This window comes from Leptonychotes weddellii, chromosome 13 (genome assembly GCF_054177405.1).
Source record: "Leptonychotes weddellii isolate Sample4059 chromosome 13, ASM5417740v2, whole genome shotgun sequence".
NCBI lineage: Eukaryota > Metazoa > Chordata > Mammalia > Carnivora > Phocidae > Leptonychotes > Leptonychotes weddellii.
In genome coordinates, this window is record NC_138381.1 from 15405177 (window position 1) to 15420393 (window position 15217).

Sequence of the window (15217 nt, forward strand, 5' to 3'; positions counted from 1 at the left end):
GAAAATAAAATACGAGTAAATTTAATCAAGGAGGTGAATGACTTGTACACTGAAAACTATAAAACACTGATTAAAGCAATTAAAGCAGACACAATTAAATGGAAAGACATCGTGTTCACAGATTAGAAGAATTAATATTGTTAAAGTGTCCATACTACCCAAAGTGATCTACAGATTCAATGCAATCTTTCTTTTTTTTTTAAGCTTTTATTTTTAAGTTATCTCTACACCCAATGTGGGGCTCGAACACATGACCCCAAGCTCAAGAGTCGCACGCTCTTCTGACTGAGCCAGCCAGGTGCCTCTCAATGCAGTCTTTATAAAAATCCCAGGGACATTTTTTTTTTAATAGAACAGAAAAAACATCCTAAAATTCATATGGAACCACAAAAGACCCTGAATAACCAAAACAATTTTGAGAAAGAAGAACAAAGCTGGAGGCATCACTCGTCTTGATTTCAAACTATATTACAAAGCTGTAGTAATCAGAACAGTATGATATTGGCACAAAAACAGACACACAGACCAATGGAACAGAATAGAGAGCCCAGAAAGAAACCCATGCACGTATGGTCAACTAATCTTTGACCAGGACACTGAGAACACACAATGAGGGAAGGACAGTGTTGGGAAAACTGGATCTCCACATGCAAGAGAATGAAACTGGACCCTTATCTGTCACCATACACAAAAAGTAACTCAAAGTGGATTAAAGATTTGAATGTAAGATCTGAAACCATAAAATTCCTAGAAGAAAACACAGGGGCAAAACTTCTTGACATTGATCTAGGCAGTGCTTTTTTGGATATGACACCAAAAGCAAAAATACACTAGAAAGACTACATCAAACTTAAAAGCTCTGTACAGCCAGGGAAACAATCAACAGAGTAAAAAGGCAACCTACAGAATAGGAGAAAATATTTGCAAACTATATATAAATTATACCTCAATAAAGCTGGGGAAAATTGAAAAATAATAAAGTACAAATAAAAATTGTTTTAAAAGGATAGGCAAGGGATCCATTAACTGTTTCAGTCTATTTTTTTTTAATGTTTTATTTATTTATTCATGAGAGTCAGAGAGAGAGGCAGAGGCAGAGGGAGAAGCAGGCTCCCCGCCTAGCAGGGAGCCCGATGCGGGACTCAATCCCAGGACCCTAGGATCATGACCTGAGCCGAAGGCAGACGCTTAACCATCTGAGCCACTCAGGCGCCCCATGTTTCAGTCTATTTTTTAAGCAGCTTTACTGAAGTATAATTTACATAAAATTCTTTCATTGTTAGTGTACAATTCAATAACTTTTAGTATATCTAAAATTGTGCAACCATTACCACAATCCAGTTCTAGAGCATTTCCATCATTCCAAAAAGTTCACTCACATCCATTTTTTAAAAAGATTTATTTGAGAGAGAGAGTGGGGGAGCAAGCACGCATGCATGAGTGGGGGAGGCACAGAGGGAGAGGAGGAGGTAGAGAATCCCAAGCAGAGTCCCCACTGAGTGTGGAGCCCACCGTGGGGCTTGATCCCAAGACCCTGAGATCATGACCCAAGCCAAAATGAAGAGTTGGACAGTCAACCGACTGAGCCACCCAGGCATCCCCCATCATGGCCTTTTGCAGCTAAATCCCCACCCACCTTCAGACTTAGAAAACCACAGATATGTTTTCTGTGTCTATAAATTTGCCTTTTTTTGGATATTTCATATGAAAGGAATAATTCAAAAGTAGTCCTTTGTGTTTAGCTTCTTTTACTTAGCATAATATTTTCTTCTAAGTTGTAGCATCTACCTGTTTGTCCTTTCTTTTCTGTTGTTGAATAGGATTCTACTATATGTATGGATGTATCATAATTTGTTTTATCCATTCACTGGTGGACAGGGACTTGGATTGTTTCTAGTTTTTGGAATACAGGATTTTGCTGGGACATGAGTTTTCATTTCTCATAGGTAGATTCCCAGGTGTGGAATTACTGGGTTATATGGTAAGGATATGTTTAATGTTTTAAGAAATTGCCAAACTGTTTTCTAAACTGGCTGTACCATTTTACATTCCCGTCGGCTTTGTAAGAGGATTCCAGTTTTTTCACATCCTCATGGACACTTGGTATTGTCTGTCTCTTTTGTTATAGCCATCATACTGGGTGTGTCGTGGTATCTCAGTGTGGTTTTTATTTGTGTTTCTCTGATGACTAATGATGTTGAGCATCCTTGCATGTACTTATTAGCCATCTGTATATTTTCTTTGGTGAAATGTCTATTCAAGTCTTTTGCCTATTTAATTGGATTATTTGCCATTCTATTGTTGAATATATATGTGTGTGTGTGTATGCATAAATGTAAGGGTTTATTTCTGGATTCTCAATTCTGATAGATCTATACAGATTATCCCTCTCCATGATGGTGTGGCCATATTGCACTATTTTGATTACTGTGGCTTCTTAGTAAGTTCTAAAATCACAGAGTATAAGTCCTCCAACTTTGTTGATTTTTGTCAAAATTATTTTGGCTGTTCTAATTCCATTGCATTTCCATATAAATTTTAGGATCAGTTTATCAATTTCTACAAAAACCCTTCTGGGATTTTGATGGGGATTGTGTTGTTTGCAGATCAATTTGGGGAGAACTGCAACCTTGACAATACTGAGTCTCCCAATCCATAAATATGGAATGTCTCATTTTATCTATCTTACTTTCTCTTTTCAGCGTTTTATATAGTTTTCAGTACACATGTCTTCTTTTTATTTCTAAGTATTTTTAAATTTAAATTCAATTTAATTAACATATAGTATGTTACTAGTTTCAGGGGTAGAATTTAGTGATTCATCCGTATAACACCCAGTGCTCATTACATCATGTGCCCTCCCTAATGCCCATCATCTAGTTACCCCATCCCCCCCAGCTCCCCTACAGCAACCCTCAGTTTGTTTCCTAGAGTTAAGAGTTATTGATACTATTGTGAATGGAATTGTTTTCTTAACTTTATTTTTGAATTGTTGTTCGTATATAGAAAAATAATTGGTTTTTGTATATTCACTTACATCTTGTGACTTTGCTAACCTTGTTTATTAGTTATAGTGGTTTATCTGCTGAAGCCTTGGAATTTACCACATACAGGATCTTGTCATCTGTGAATGAAGACAGTTTTACTTTTTTTCCAACATAGATGCTGTAATTTTTTTTTCTTATTGCCCTGCCTAGAACCTCCTATACATTGCTGAATAGATGTAGCAAGAGTCACGTCTTGATTTCCCCCAATATTAGGGGAAAAAAAAATAATAGTAATTCTGTCACCATTAAGTAAAATATTCACTGTGGGTTTTGTTTTGTTTTGTAGATGCCCTTTATTCCTAATTTCTGAGAGTTTTTATCATGAATGGATGTTGTATTTTACCAAATGTTTTTTCTGCCTCTGTTGAGATGATCATGTAGTTTTGTCTTTTATACTATTAACAGTGTATTACATTGATTGGTTTTCAGGTGTTAAACCATCCTTACATTAGTAGGATAAATCCGAGTTGGTCCTTTTCATATGTTGCTCATTTCAGTCGGTAATATTTTCTTAAGGATTTTTGCATTTGAGTTTTTGAAAGACATTGGTCTTTGGTTTTATTTTCTTGTTATGTCTTTGGTTTTGGGGTATCAGGGTAATACTGAGTTTCTATTGACTGCTTTTTTCCTGTGTAAGAATACACTGTCCTATTTCTTTGCATGTCTCATAGTTTTGTGTTGAAAACTTGAAAATTTAGATAATATATTGTGGTAACTGAATTCTTGTGTGTGTGTGTGTGTGTGTGTGTGATAACTGAATTCTAGTCATTCCCCACCCCCCCCCCCCACACACAAGTTGTTGCTGCTGCTTGGTTGTTGGTTTAGTAGCTTACCTGAGATAAATCTGTGAAATCTGTTCCCTACAGTTTGTGGACCCAGGTATTTCTACTCAGTTTTCTTTAATTTTCTCTCTCTCTCTTTTCCTTCCTTTTTTTTAGAGAGAGAGAGAGCATGTGGGAGCGCATGAGTGGGGGTGGTGGTGGAGGGGCAGAGGGAGAGGGAGAGAATCTTAAGCAGGCTCCATGCCCAGTGTGGAGCCCAATGTGAGGCTCAATCTCATGCCCCTGAGATCATGACCTAAGCCAAAATCAAGAGCCAGACACTTAACTGACTGAGCCACCCAGGCACCCCTCTTTAAAATTTTTTAAAGCATGGCTTCCTAGGGGATCACTCCTGTGTCTATATAGCCTCATGTCAGCTAACAATTAAACAGAGGTTGTGCTCAAATACCTTGAGCCAGTAAAACTTCCATCCTCTGCCGATGTATCTGTGTGTGGGTAGGGGAACACATTCAAGTTTTGGCCATGTTTGAATCTGCCCTGATGCTTACTTTCTGCTGGGTCCTTTCATGTCTCCTCTGTGCATGCTGGGAATGTGTGGATGGACAGCTGGATCCTCCCTGGTCTCCACTGCACATGCCTGCAGCCTCAGCCACACAGATGCTTGCCCGAATCCCAATCCTATTCTCAATCTAGTAGAACTGTTGGCCTTCTCCATTCATCTGCTACCAAGAGTTACTTCCATTGCTAACACTGCTGGGCATAGCTGTTTTCCACGGCTCCAAATCCAGTGAGTCCTCTTTGACCATGGCAGAGAAAATGCCAGTGCTCCCAGCCTGCCCTAGCAGAACCTCCATGACCTTAGAGCTGGGTGGGGGAATGGGAGCAAGTGTGGGCAAGAATGCCATGGAGACTCATTGTTAGTGCCCCAAATTGAAAATTTTTTCAATCATAAGTGCTTCTCAAATTTTTGTATGCCTTTGGTTGATATCTAGAGCACTAAAACGGCTGCTTGTCAATATTTATTTATTTTTTGTATTATCCATCTTTATAGTTGCTTTCAAGGGAGAAGATTTCCCAGCCTCTTTATTCAGTCACAGTTAAAAGTCTTAACTCCCATTTCATTATATTTTTAATGAGGGGAAAATCTAGTTTTCAAATCAAAATCCTATCCATATCAATCTCTTAGTTGCAAAGGGTGGAAGCCCCAACAGCAGCAAGGAAACTGAGAATCTTAGATATCTGGGTTAAGGAAAAAGACACAAACAAATCCAGGACATTAGCACAGATGAAGTAACATGAAAAAGGGGGAAGGGCTTGATTCAGACCCAACTTTACTCTCTGCTCTGCCTGTAACAGCATGGATGGTAGGTAAGTGCGCAGAGGGATGGAGGCGTTAGAGGCCCAGGAAGAAACCATAGGAAAAAGATAGTTTTCTTTTTTGTTGTCATTTAAAAAATAACAACATTTGCCATTTCTAAGTCTGTATCTCAGCAGTGTTAAGTATACTCACATTGTTGTGAAATGGAACTCCAGAACTCTTCATCTTGCAAGACTGAAACTCAGAACTCATTAAACAATTCCTCCTTCCTTCCTCACCCTGAGATTGTTTTTAGTAAATAAAAATTCATAACTTCTGTATATCGGAACTTCACAAATAAAAGGTCAAACCATAAATTGGAAGATAGGGCCCATATCTAGCAAATTACATACGAAATGCTTTTATATGTGCCAAAGGAAAATACTCAAAGTTGACAAAAAAAATTAAAGAGACAATCTGTAAAAGAAAAAGGGCCAATGAACACATGAAACAATATTGAGCCTTATTAGTAATCAAAGAAATGTACATTAAAATATCAGTTTTGCTTCTTAGATTACCAGATATTTTCAGTGATGTGCTTAGTGCCAGACGTTGTCCTCTCAGTGAGATGGGTGGGCTCAGACCTGCTGGTGGAAATGTAATACAATACAACTGCTAGCATTTTATTTGACGATATGTTTCAAAAACCTTAAAATTTTCATACTTTTCACCCATTAATGTCACTTTCTGAATGTACAATCACCCAGAAAGGGAAAATAAAAGAGATCGAAGGAAATATGTCAAGATGGTGGCTATCTCTGGATAGTGGGAGATTTCAAAATCAAAATATCAAAGATTTTCAGTGAAGAGTTTATATTGTTCTTAGAATCAGAAGTAAAGTCTTAAAAAGGAAAATTTTATAAAATAGTATAAACAGCATACATAAATATTTTTTAGAATTTAAATTTCTATGCACTGTTCAACTAATTAATTTTACTTAGTAATTGTCTAAGGGTTTAGCATACAAATTTATGAAAATTGGAATTTTGCTCCTGTTCTGAGGAGTTGTAATACTTTTTTTTTTTAATGTCTGTTTTTAAAATGAAACTAAAACTGTGCCAAAATTTTATCTTGGAAGTTGAAGTCTGGATATTTTTTTGCAGATATTTAGACTTACATATATAGTTAAATTGAATTTTAACCTAGTTTTGATCCTTGTGGTTTTAGGAAGCTGAAATACGGTACTTTGGGAACATGATGGATTAAATACTTCTGTAAGGTGTTCTGTAACCCATTTATTATTTTGAGACTCGGGGAGAAAAGGAAATCTAACTTCCAAACAACATTCATATATTTGGAAAAGCCCCTTTTGGATATATGAATTCTGAGAAAATTGCATTTTAAAAATTATTTTGCAAGTATTTTTTATAAAGATTTTATTTTTAAGTAATCTCTACACCCATCAAGAGTCGCACGCTCCACTGATTGAGACAGCCAGGTGTCCCTTTTGCAAATATTTTTTAAACTTCATATTCTAATGAAGAATTTTATCTGCTACCTGGTATGAAAAACATCATGAGAGAACACAGTCCTATTTACATTGATCTTTCTGTTGCCACTGTACTTAAGAGATCAAAATGCCTGTTAAGTTGACCTACCTGATTGGCAATACGGGGAACTGAATGAAGGTTGCAAGAGTTGGATTCAGGTCGTGTCCTCTGAGCAAGATGCCAGACACAGTGCAGAAACTATCAGAACCCCTGGACCCTGCGTAGGGATGGACTGCTGAGAGAGGGAACCCGAGCTGATGCTGTCAGTAGTGCGGGACTCTCACAAACGTTGACTGTGCCCTGAAGTTGGAGTGGCTGCCTCAGCTCCAGCTTGGCCCAAGGACCCTGGCAGAAAATCTGATCTGACCTGACATGTGACTGGTACCGAGCCTCCGCCAAGAATGTGCTCTGCTGGAAAGGGCATTCATCACTCCTATCATTAGACACAAACATTTGAGGGCCTTCTCTGCCAGGAGGGATAAAATGAGCAGATAAACTCCTCACGTACCAATTCAAGCCCAATTTATGGGAATGAAAAGCAGCTTGCAAACCTAATGAATTGGCTTTAAATATTCAGATTAGTTGGGAACTGACTAGATCTGGTCCCCAGCAAGCCTACTGTAGCCAAGGAAATGTGAGGCACCTGTTCATTTGAGAAGCCAAGAAAATAACAAAGCCCAGAGGCCTTTGAGAGAAGCAATTAAAAGACATCCGATAAAAAATACATTTCCAACTCTGCTCTGTGGATGGACAATCCCCTGTTTATCCTCCTCTAGCTTCAGAAAAAGAGATAACTTACACCTATTTTCTTTTATGCCATACTTTACCTGAAATGGTGCTACACATCTTTAGGTCTTCATTTTTAATCACAAACTCCGGTATTTTTTGATGCTTTTGAAAGGGCACAAATATATGCCCTCCTTTTTTCTCTTCAACACCTTAAACCTTCCATCCCCTCCTTTGAATAATCACAGAAAATTCAGAACAGTGTCCTGGCCTCATTGAGTTTAATCCCAAGGTCTGTTTCTGATTGTCTTCTATTCCTGCTCCCCAAACCTAAGCTTAAAACAGAAATTCTATGGCTGCAGGTTAATGAGATGAACAATAAAACATATATAGGCAAGCCTACTATATATATAACATATATAAACATAAATATATATATATTTTTTAATCCTCTGCTCCTTAAATTTATTTTACTAGAAGAATGCTAGGCGCTGAGGGAGTCCATCTTTCAGACTGTTGGGGACAAAAGCAAGTTTCATAATGAGTGTCAACTTTTCCATTTAAGAACTCCCAGGCAGCAATTCTTTCATGACCATATACGTCTGTCTACTGCACTGGGATGTTGATTCCCTTTTGTCTTTATCCTATCTTGCTGTTGTGTGATAACTTTTATTTATTTTTTATCATCACACCTTCCTCTTATCGGCTCTCTTAACAACGTTCTCTCCTTTTACTTGGAAAGAGCCTCTATGAAGAGGATCCAGCTCTAAATAAAACCAGCTGATGCCTGCCGTCACCAAGGGGTGGTAATTTCTGCATCCAGTTGCATTTCATAGATGTGTTCCCAAAGAGACAGTCATTATTTTAGAGTCTCTCGGCTTTCAATATCTTTCTTCTCACATGAAGATAAAACTGAGAAACAGAACCCATCAACCGTATACTTCCTGATATTTAATAATTTTAGATGATGACTTTTCATCTTGTGGAAAATGTCATTCCATCCAGGTGTAGTGATGCACACACTGCGCTATGTAAGAACAATCTGCTTTTGAGGATTATACTGCCCAGGACAGAGTGAATATATCCAGTATGTCCCTTTCAAAGTCACCCACTCAGAGCTGCTAATTTTAGCCATCTCTGTGAGTGTCCTAAGAAGTTTCTTTCCAAGCTGTCCGTTTCCAGGTGTGGCACACACTTTTCCAGAGAGGCAAAGTAGTTACAGAAGAATACTTCAGGATTTTTTATCTTCTGTCTTGGATTTGGACAAAGTTCAGTCAAAGAAATGCCCGCCTGACAAATTCTACTTTGGTATGTAACACGAACAATTCTTGACAGTTGGATGGATTTGTGGTATTTCTCTATGGTTTTCTTGTGTTCTTCCTCTCTTCTCTTCTTACTACAATAGCCAAAATAGGAAGAGAGAATGTGCGTGCGTGCGTGCGTGTGTGTGTGTGTGTGTGTGTGTGAGAGAGAGAGAGGGAGGGAGGGGTGTGGTGGGAGGACCGCGATGGGAGGAGGGAGGAGGGTGGATCTTGCCCTGCTGTGGCTTCTGCGTTTCTCAGAGAACTTCAGAGAACTGTAATGCCAATTCTAAACGAACAACATAGTGCCTCTTCTTTTCACCTCCCCTCCACCCCCTCCGCCCCCTCCACGGGTTTCCTATGTGTACTTCAGTGCCTGGTATTCTTGGTATGAGACCTGCTGGTGTTACTCCGCCTCAGGGTCTTTATCAGACAGCAAGATTCTGCTTTTCTGAGAGGGAAGCCACTACTTCAGGGACAGCTCGTCTGCATTTCGTCAGCTCACTGGAGCTGCATTTCACCAGGCCCCTCTGCCAGGGCCTCCCTGGCGGCCTCGTCAACAAGTGTCACACCTCCTGCAGAAACAGCCCTCAAGTTTCATCACAGTGATGCTCAAAAATATTATCCAGCTTCAGCAATGACCTAGTTCATTCAAGTGCAAGGGGGAAAATGTCTTCTTCCAGAACTTCTCTGGGCACGGAATTTTCCCTCTTAGGAAGATAGGAGCTTTTCTGGAAACAGACCCAACTGTGCTTTGACTCGAACGTGGAAAAGGCCCTGAACCCTGTAACTCCTCTGAATCCCCAGTCCCAGGAGCAGGGACACCCAATCAATTCCTCCCACACAGCCTGGGGAGCCCACAGCCGAGCCAGCCCTCCTATCATGTCTCTTGGACAAAAGGTACTGAAAAGTAAGTATCTAGACTTTGGTTTTTACATAAGGAATGGCTGTGCTTTAAATATGTAGTTGTTTGCATTTTCTGCAATAAGGAACAAAGCCGATGGTTTCCTTATGAAATGGAACAGAAGGGAACAAGTAGGGGCTGTCTGGCATATTTGGCTATCTAGGGTTTTAAAGTGGCCAAATTATCATTTATAGTTTAAGTACATTCAGACCCTTTTTTGGAAATGATTCTTTTTCATGTCTGTTTAAATAATTAAAATTGACTCACATCAGGGCTATCTCAACACTTAGAGAAAACAAACACATAGGATGACTTGAAGGAGTGATCTGCAAAGGCTTTGCAATGTAAAATGAAAAATTGAAGTAATTATCCAGGTAACTCAGGCCCCAGATCCTTTTGCCTGAAGTATTTGAGGATTTTAGTCAAAAGTTATTTCTTGGATTATATGAGTGATTGAAAATCCCCACTTTCTGGGTGGACACAAAATGACACCCGGAATGCAAATTGCTGAAAAGCTATCAGGCATTTCAAAATGGCTGATGCAGACATTCATCAAGTCATTAAATAGATTTGCTTTCCTCTCCTTTCCCTTTAAAAAAAAAAAAAGAAAAAACTGAGGTAAGAACATTTAACATGACATCTACCCTCCTGATGAATTTTAAAGTGTACAATACAGTATTGTTAACTACAGGCATGATCTTGTACTCCATTTGTTAAACAGAGTCTTTAAAAATCTAAGGCAAAAAGTCAATCAAAGAAATCCATCGATAAAATGGCACCACTGTCACATTGCATTTGGATGAACACATCTAAACTTAAAAACCACTGATTAAGGGTTTCAGTTACAGACATGTTTCTTTACAGCGTACCAGCTAAGGGTAAATTGAATGAGCTGCTTTGCTGTGAGGCTTCTGAACCAAAATCCAGGATGTTGTGAGTGACCTTCTGAATCAACAAATTAACAAATTCTGTATTAGCGGGCACTGAGGGTCGATAAGCATGTTCAGATCTTGGAAATCAGGACTTAAAACAAATTAAAACAAATCTGGTGCCAAATTACACTGTCCTCTTGAGTTTTTGCAAAACATTCACAGTTTGGGGAAGACTTTTAGGTGGGGTGGAATTCCTGTTTTTGTCACCTGCAAAAACCACCCCCCCCCCCCGATCTAACTGGTTTTTAAGTGCCCCGTGCACACCTACATGTAGATATCAGCCTATGCAAGGAGGAAGCAGTGGATGTTCTAATCTGGGTAGAGGTGTGTGTGTGTCGGGGGGGCAGGGGGTGCTGAGTAAAGTCCAGGCTCTGGAGTCAGATTTCCAATCACATCCTGACTCTAGCACAGTTTTCCAGCTTGTCTGAACTCCAGGGTTCTCATCTATAAAACGAAGGTAGCAACATCCACTCTGACAGGAGTGATGGGGACATGAGTAAATATACCTAAGTATCTGTCACATCCTAGCTTCTCCCCAAAGTTCAGTTCTTCTCCTTGGTTAATTAAAAAAACTTTTTTTTTTTTTGCTAAAACTTCCGAATGCTTTCATAATACAAACTATTATAGTGGAAGTGGCACATATTTGACATTGGTGCCACGATTAAACAAAAATAACATAGGAAATTAGATTTTTTGAGGAACTTTCTGTACTTAAAAACAGTGTGTTTGAGAGCAAAACAAAAAAGGATTATATTTTGGATGCATCTGCAATAAATAAGAAAAACTATTTTCTGTTTGAACATGGTTGATGGTATATTTATTATCTAAAAGGAGAGGTAGAGATTTGTCAACATCATCGGATCTGATACTTTTTAGCATATATCAGTACCATATTTAAATATGAGTTCTCATAATTCATAGGAATGGAGGGTAAAGTTAAATCTCTGCATACAAGGTGATATCTCTGTGATTATTACGAAAATTAAGGCACAAGTCCAGTCTTTTCTCAAAGATTCTAGCTGCGCCTTTCACTGATCCCTTTTTGCTTGGACAGAGACATAGTGGAGTGAGGGCATGTGAAAACACTCTGAAATGGGCTAGCCATGGGGGCTGAGTGGAGACAGTAGCTGGGGGGGTGCATTTCAGGAGCCATGGCTGGAATTTCGAGGTCAGCGATGAAAGTGCATAATGAACAGGATGCTTCCTTGTTCTGGAGTGAGGGCGAGTCAGGCACAGAGGGACGGAGCAGACAAGGGTCACAAGCAGGCCTCATGGAACAGCTCCAAAGAATGTTATCCACATCTTTATTATTGCACTGTCTTTACTGAGCTACACCACAGCTTTTGCCCAGACACATCAGAGTAGCTTGATAAATTCTTTGCTTGAGCTACTGACAGATCCACAAGGAACCCTGTTATTTTGGGTTTAATTCTGCCAAAAAGGAAATCTAGAAATTTAGAAATGTAAAGAAACTTGGGAGAAAGTAAACATGTCATCTTAGGGTTGGCAAAAAGGAAAGAATAAATGCCCAACCTACATGAGAGAAAAAGACTCACAACTCACGTTGATCTTTGCTTGGTCTTCAATCCTGCTCTTGGATAACCAGGCTCATTTGCTCCTCAGTCAGTAGTTTAAGATTTTCCTCTAGTCCAGTGGTTCTCAAACTTTAAAGTGCAACAGAATCCAGAGAGCTTGTTAAAACGCAGGCTACTAGGTCCCACCCCCAGAGTTTCTGGTTCTGAAGCTCCGAAGAATTTGCATTTCTGAAAAGTCCCCAGGTGATGCTGATGGTGTGGTCCAGGGACCCACACCTGAGAACCATTGCTTTAGCCGTTTCTTTGGCCTGTAATTCCTGAGGAAAACCTATTCTTTTCAATCACTAAACTTGCCTCCTTCTCAAGAGATGTGGAAGGCCCGGCCACAATACGCTGGAGTTGGGGTAAATACAAAAGATAAACCCAGGAGTTGTCTTGCAGGCAAACATGTCACAGTGGAGTGTGTCTGTGGGGGGATACTGAGTGTGGGCGGGGCACACTGAGGTAAGCGGTCCACACTTTGGGAGGGGGCTGTTTTTTTCTAGCTGAGGCTCTCAGGGGAGGCTTCAAGGACAAACTAGCAAGCACTTGAGCTGGGGTTTGAAAAGTGGTGGGACTGAACATAACCAGATGGAAGGTGTTCTTTCTGTGTAAACAACAAAAAGCAAAACAAAACACAAAGGGCAGAAAGAGACAGGAGGCAAATACAAATGGAGCTCAGAAATTCGGTTATGTTAGGCATCCCCACAACTTTCTTGGAGAAGCATTCTTTGATTAAGCTCTCTAATCCTAAATCCTTCCCTTCTGCCTGTAGCTTGGCGAAGGCACGTACGACACGGAGATGTGGAATGGAGGGCCAGTGGTAGGAATTTCAGGCACCATGGGCCAGGGAGGGGAAGCTATGGATGCTTTGGTATGCTTTCGAGAAGGAACAATCAAAAATCAACTCAGACTAGCTTAAGCAACAGCAACAGTGGGGATGTACTGCTCACACAACTGAAAAGTCCAGGAGTTCGGTCAGGACCCCGGTTCTGGTTCTCTGCATTTCTGGAGACTCTGCTCTTCTCTGAGCTTTGATTTCAACCTCGGGCTGGCTTTCCACAGTCTCAAATGGTACCCTCCCCTGGGCTCCGCACGCGTTCTTTTTCCTGTTTACAGGACGCAGTGAAAGACCTAAGCTTTGCACTGATTGGATCACCCCTGAACCACTCTCTGGAGAGAGCCGCGTGCTGACTGGCTTAGAAGTAGGTTATAAACCAATCACTGAGCAAGAGTACTTGACCAATTTGGACCAATCAGGGCTCATGAAGCAGGAAGGGTGAGGTTCCGCATGTTGGTCCCCAGGCTGAGTGATGGGAGAGGCATAGGGGAATGCAGTTAGGAGGACAAGGGAAATGGCCAGTCTAGGAGGTTTGGGATATACTCTAAAGTCAAACCATCTCTTCCCTTAGTCACGAGGTTAGTCGTGGGCAGTGTGGATACTTTATAGGGTTTAGGATGGGCCTGCTTCGAACTCCAGCCCAAACAAAATGAAAAGAATCTCCCACAGAAGAGTCCTGTGTTTGAAGGCAACGAACTCCACGGATGCAGGACTACTCCCCTGCTTTCCTTGGGGGTGATGCTCCTTATCTCTAAGGCACACTTTACTAAAAACAATTCGATAATGAACGATAAAAATAATTCTTCAGAAAACAAGGCAAGTGGAGGCCAAAACACACAGTTTTCTCCTGAGACCGTCTGACTGGCTGGGGGAAGGATGGTGGAGGAAGGTGGCCGAGGTGACGCTGGCACTCCCCACAGCACCCCTTCCCCGTCCCAGGCAGGGAGGGGACAGAAGGGAAGATAACTCTTTCCGGAGGCTCCCCTATCTGCAGATGCCTGAAATTGCACACCTCTTGGTCCAATTTTAAAATAGATACTCTCCAAAGAGGGACACAGAGAGCCTAGGAGAAAGCAGAGGACAAGAGGAGGAGGAACCAGAGAGAGGGTTTCTTCACAACACAGTGAGGACTCTAATGACACATGCCTGGATGGGACACGGCCTTCAGCCCACCACATTCAACCTCAAACCAAAGTGATGTTAACCGGTTAATCCATGGCAGTTGGTCTCATTAACAACACTGTCATGCTCTGTATGTTGGTAGCATCATGATCTTTCCTTTCTACCCTGTCTTTACCCTGAGAAAGGACCAGAATAAGCCCGGCAGAGGAATATATCCTCTCAACAGAGAGTAAGTTGAAAATCACAATCAAGAATCGTGGACTCTGCTGCTAACAAGCAGTGTGACCTTGGAAAAGTCACTTGAGCTCCCTGTTTCAGGGCATTTTTAATCGTAAAATCAGGGAGGTACTAAACTCTCTCACATGTTTCATTTAACCTTGAGCTCTTTGTTTTTAGCCCTCCCTTAAAGAATTGGAAACTGTCATAGATTTTAAATAGCAGCGAGGAGTACCAGTGGAAAGACTATTCTACCGCCAGAAAAGTTCGAGCAACTTCTGAATGCAGAGCAAGCAGCAGCTACAGCTCAGTGGTCAGCACAGATACGCCAGGCACACTGTCAGGCACATGGAGTTGCTCGCTATTAATATTTAAAAGTTAAATTGTATTTATTAGGTAACATGTATAAATTTAAATTATCCAAAAGGATCTGCAGAGACAATCACTGTCCTTAACAGGCTCCCCACACCCCTTTCCTTAGATACTTGGGCCTCCTCCCAGTGACAACCATATTACCAGTTTCTTGTGTGTTTTTAGAATCATTATGTGTATAAATAAGCATATCAGAATATTCTTCTTTTTTGCCTATACAAGCAATAGCATACTCTACACTCTCTTCTGTATTTTATTTTTTTGAGCAATGTATCTTGGAGATTATTTCAGATCAGTTCACACAGAACTGCCTTATTCATTTATAATGCCTGTTGCTGTTAAAAATAGAAAATTCCATTTAACAGATAAACTGTAAGCATATTCCTACCGGTAGACATTTTGGTTGTTTGCAGTCTTTTGCTATCACAAGTAAGGCTGCAATGAACTCAGTATGTACTTACGAAATGTTTGTCTCCTTCTTGCCTCTATTTTTTTTATTGTATGATTTCATTTATATGAGACATCCAGACTAGGTAAATCCATAGAGACAGAA

At 40.3% G+C, this 15217-nt stretch overlaps 1 protein-coding gene and 1 long non-coding RNA gene across 4 annotated transcripts in view; one reads left to right on the top strand and one right to left on the bottom strand.

The window, feature by feature from the left end:
• Positions 1 to 8846, bottom strand: LOC145716738 (uncharacterized). Of its 2 annotated transcripts, none has more exons than XR_014139570.1 (2): positions 6785 to 8846; positions 1 to 5770 (listed from the first exon to the last, which is right to left on the bottom strand). It is a non-coding gene; the product is annotated as an uncharacterized LOC145716738 (long non-coding RNA). The 2 variants fall into 2 exon arrangements; XR_014139571.1 differs by having other exon boundaries at positions 1 to 5773.
• Positions 8847 to 9006: 160 nt separating this feature from the next.
• The window catches only part of ALPK2 (alpha kinase 2), an 82330-nt gene continuing 76119 nt past the window's right edge, over positions 9007 to 15217 (top strand). For both annotated transcript variants that reach the window (XM_081801117.1, XM_081801118.1), the window contains exon 1: positions 9007 to 9613. Coding sequence is in view for 1 of the 2 variants with exons in the window: in XM_081801118.1 (XP_081657244.1) it covers positions 9586 to 9613 (28 nt within the window). In the remaining variant the exon portion in view is untranslated. The remainder of the gene's footprint in view (positions 9614 to 15217) is intronic.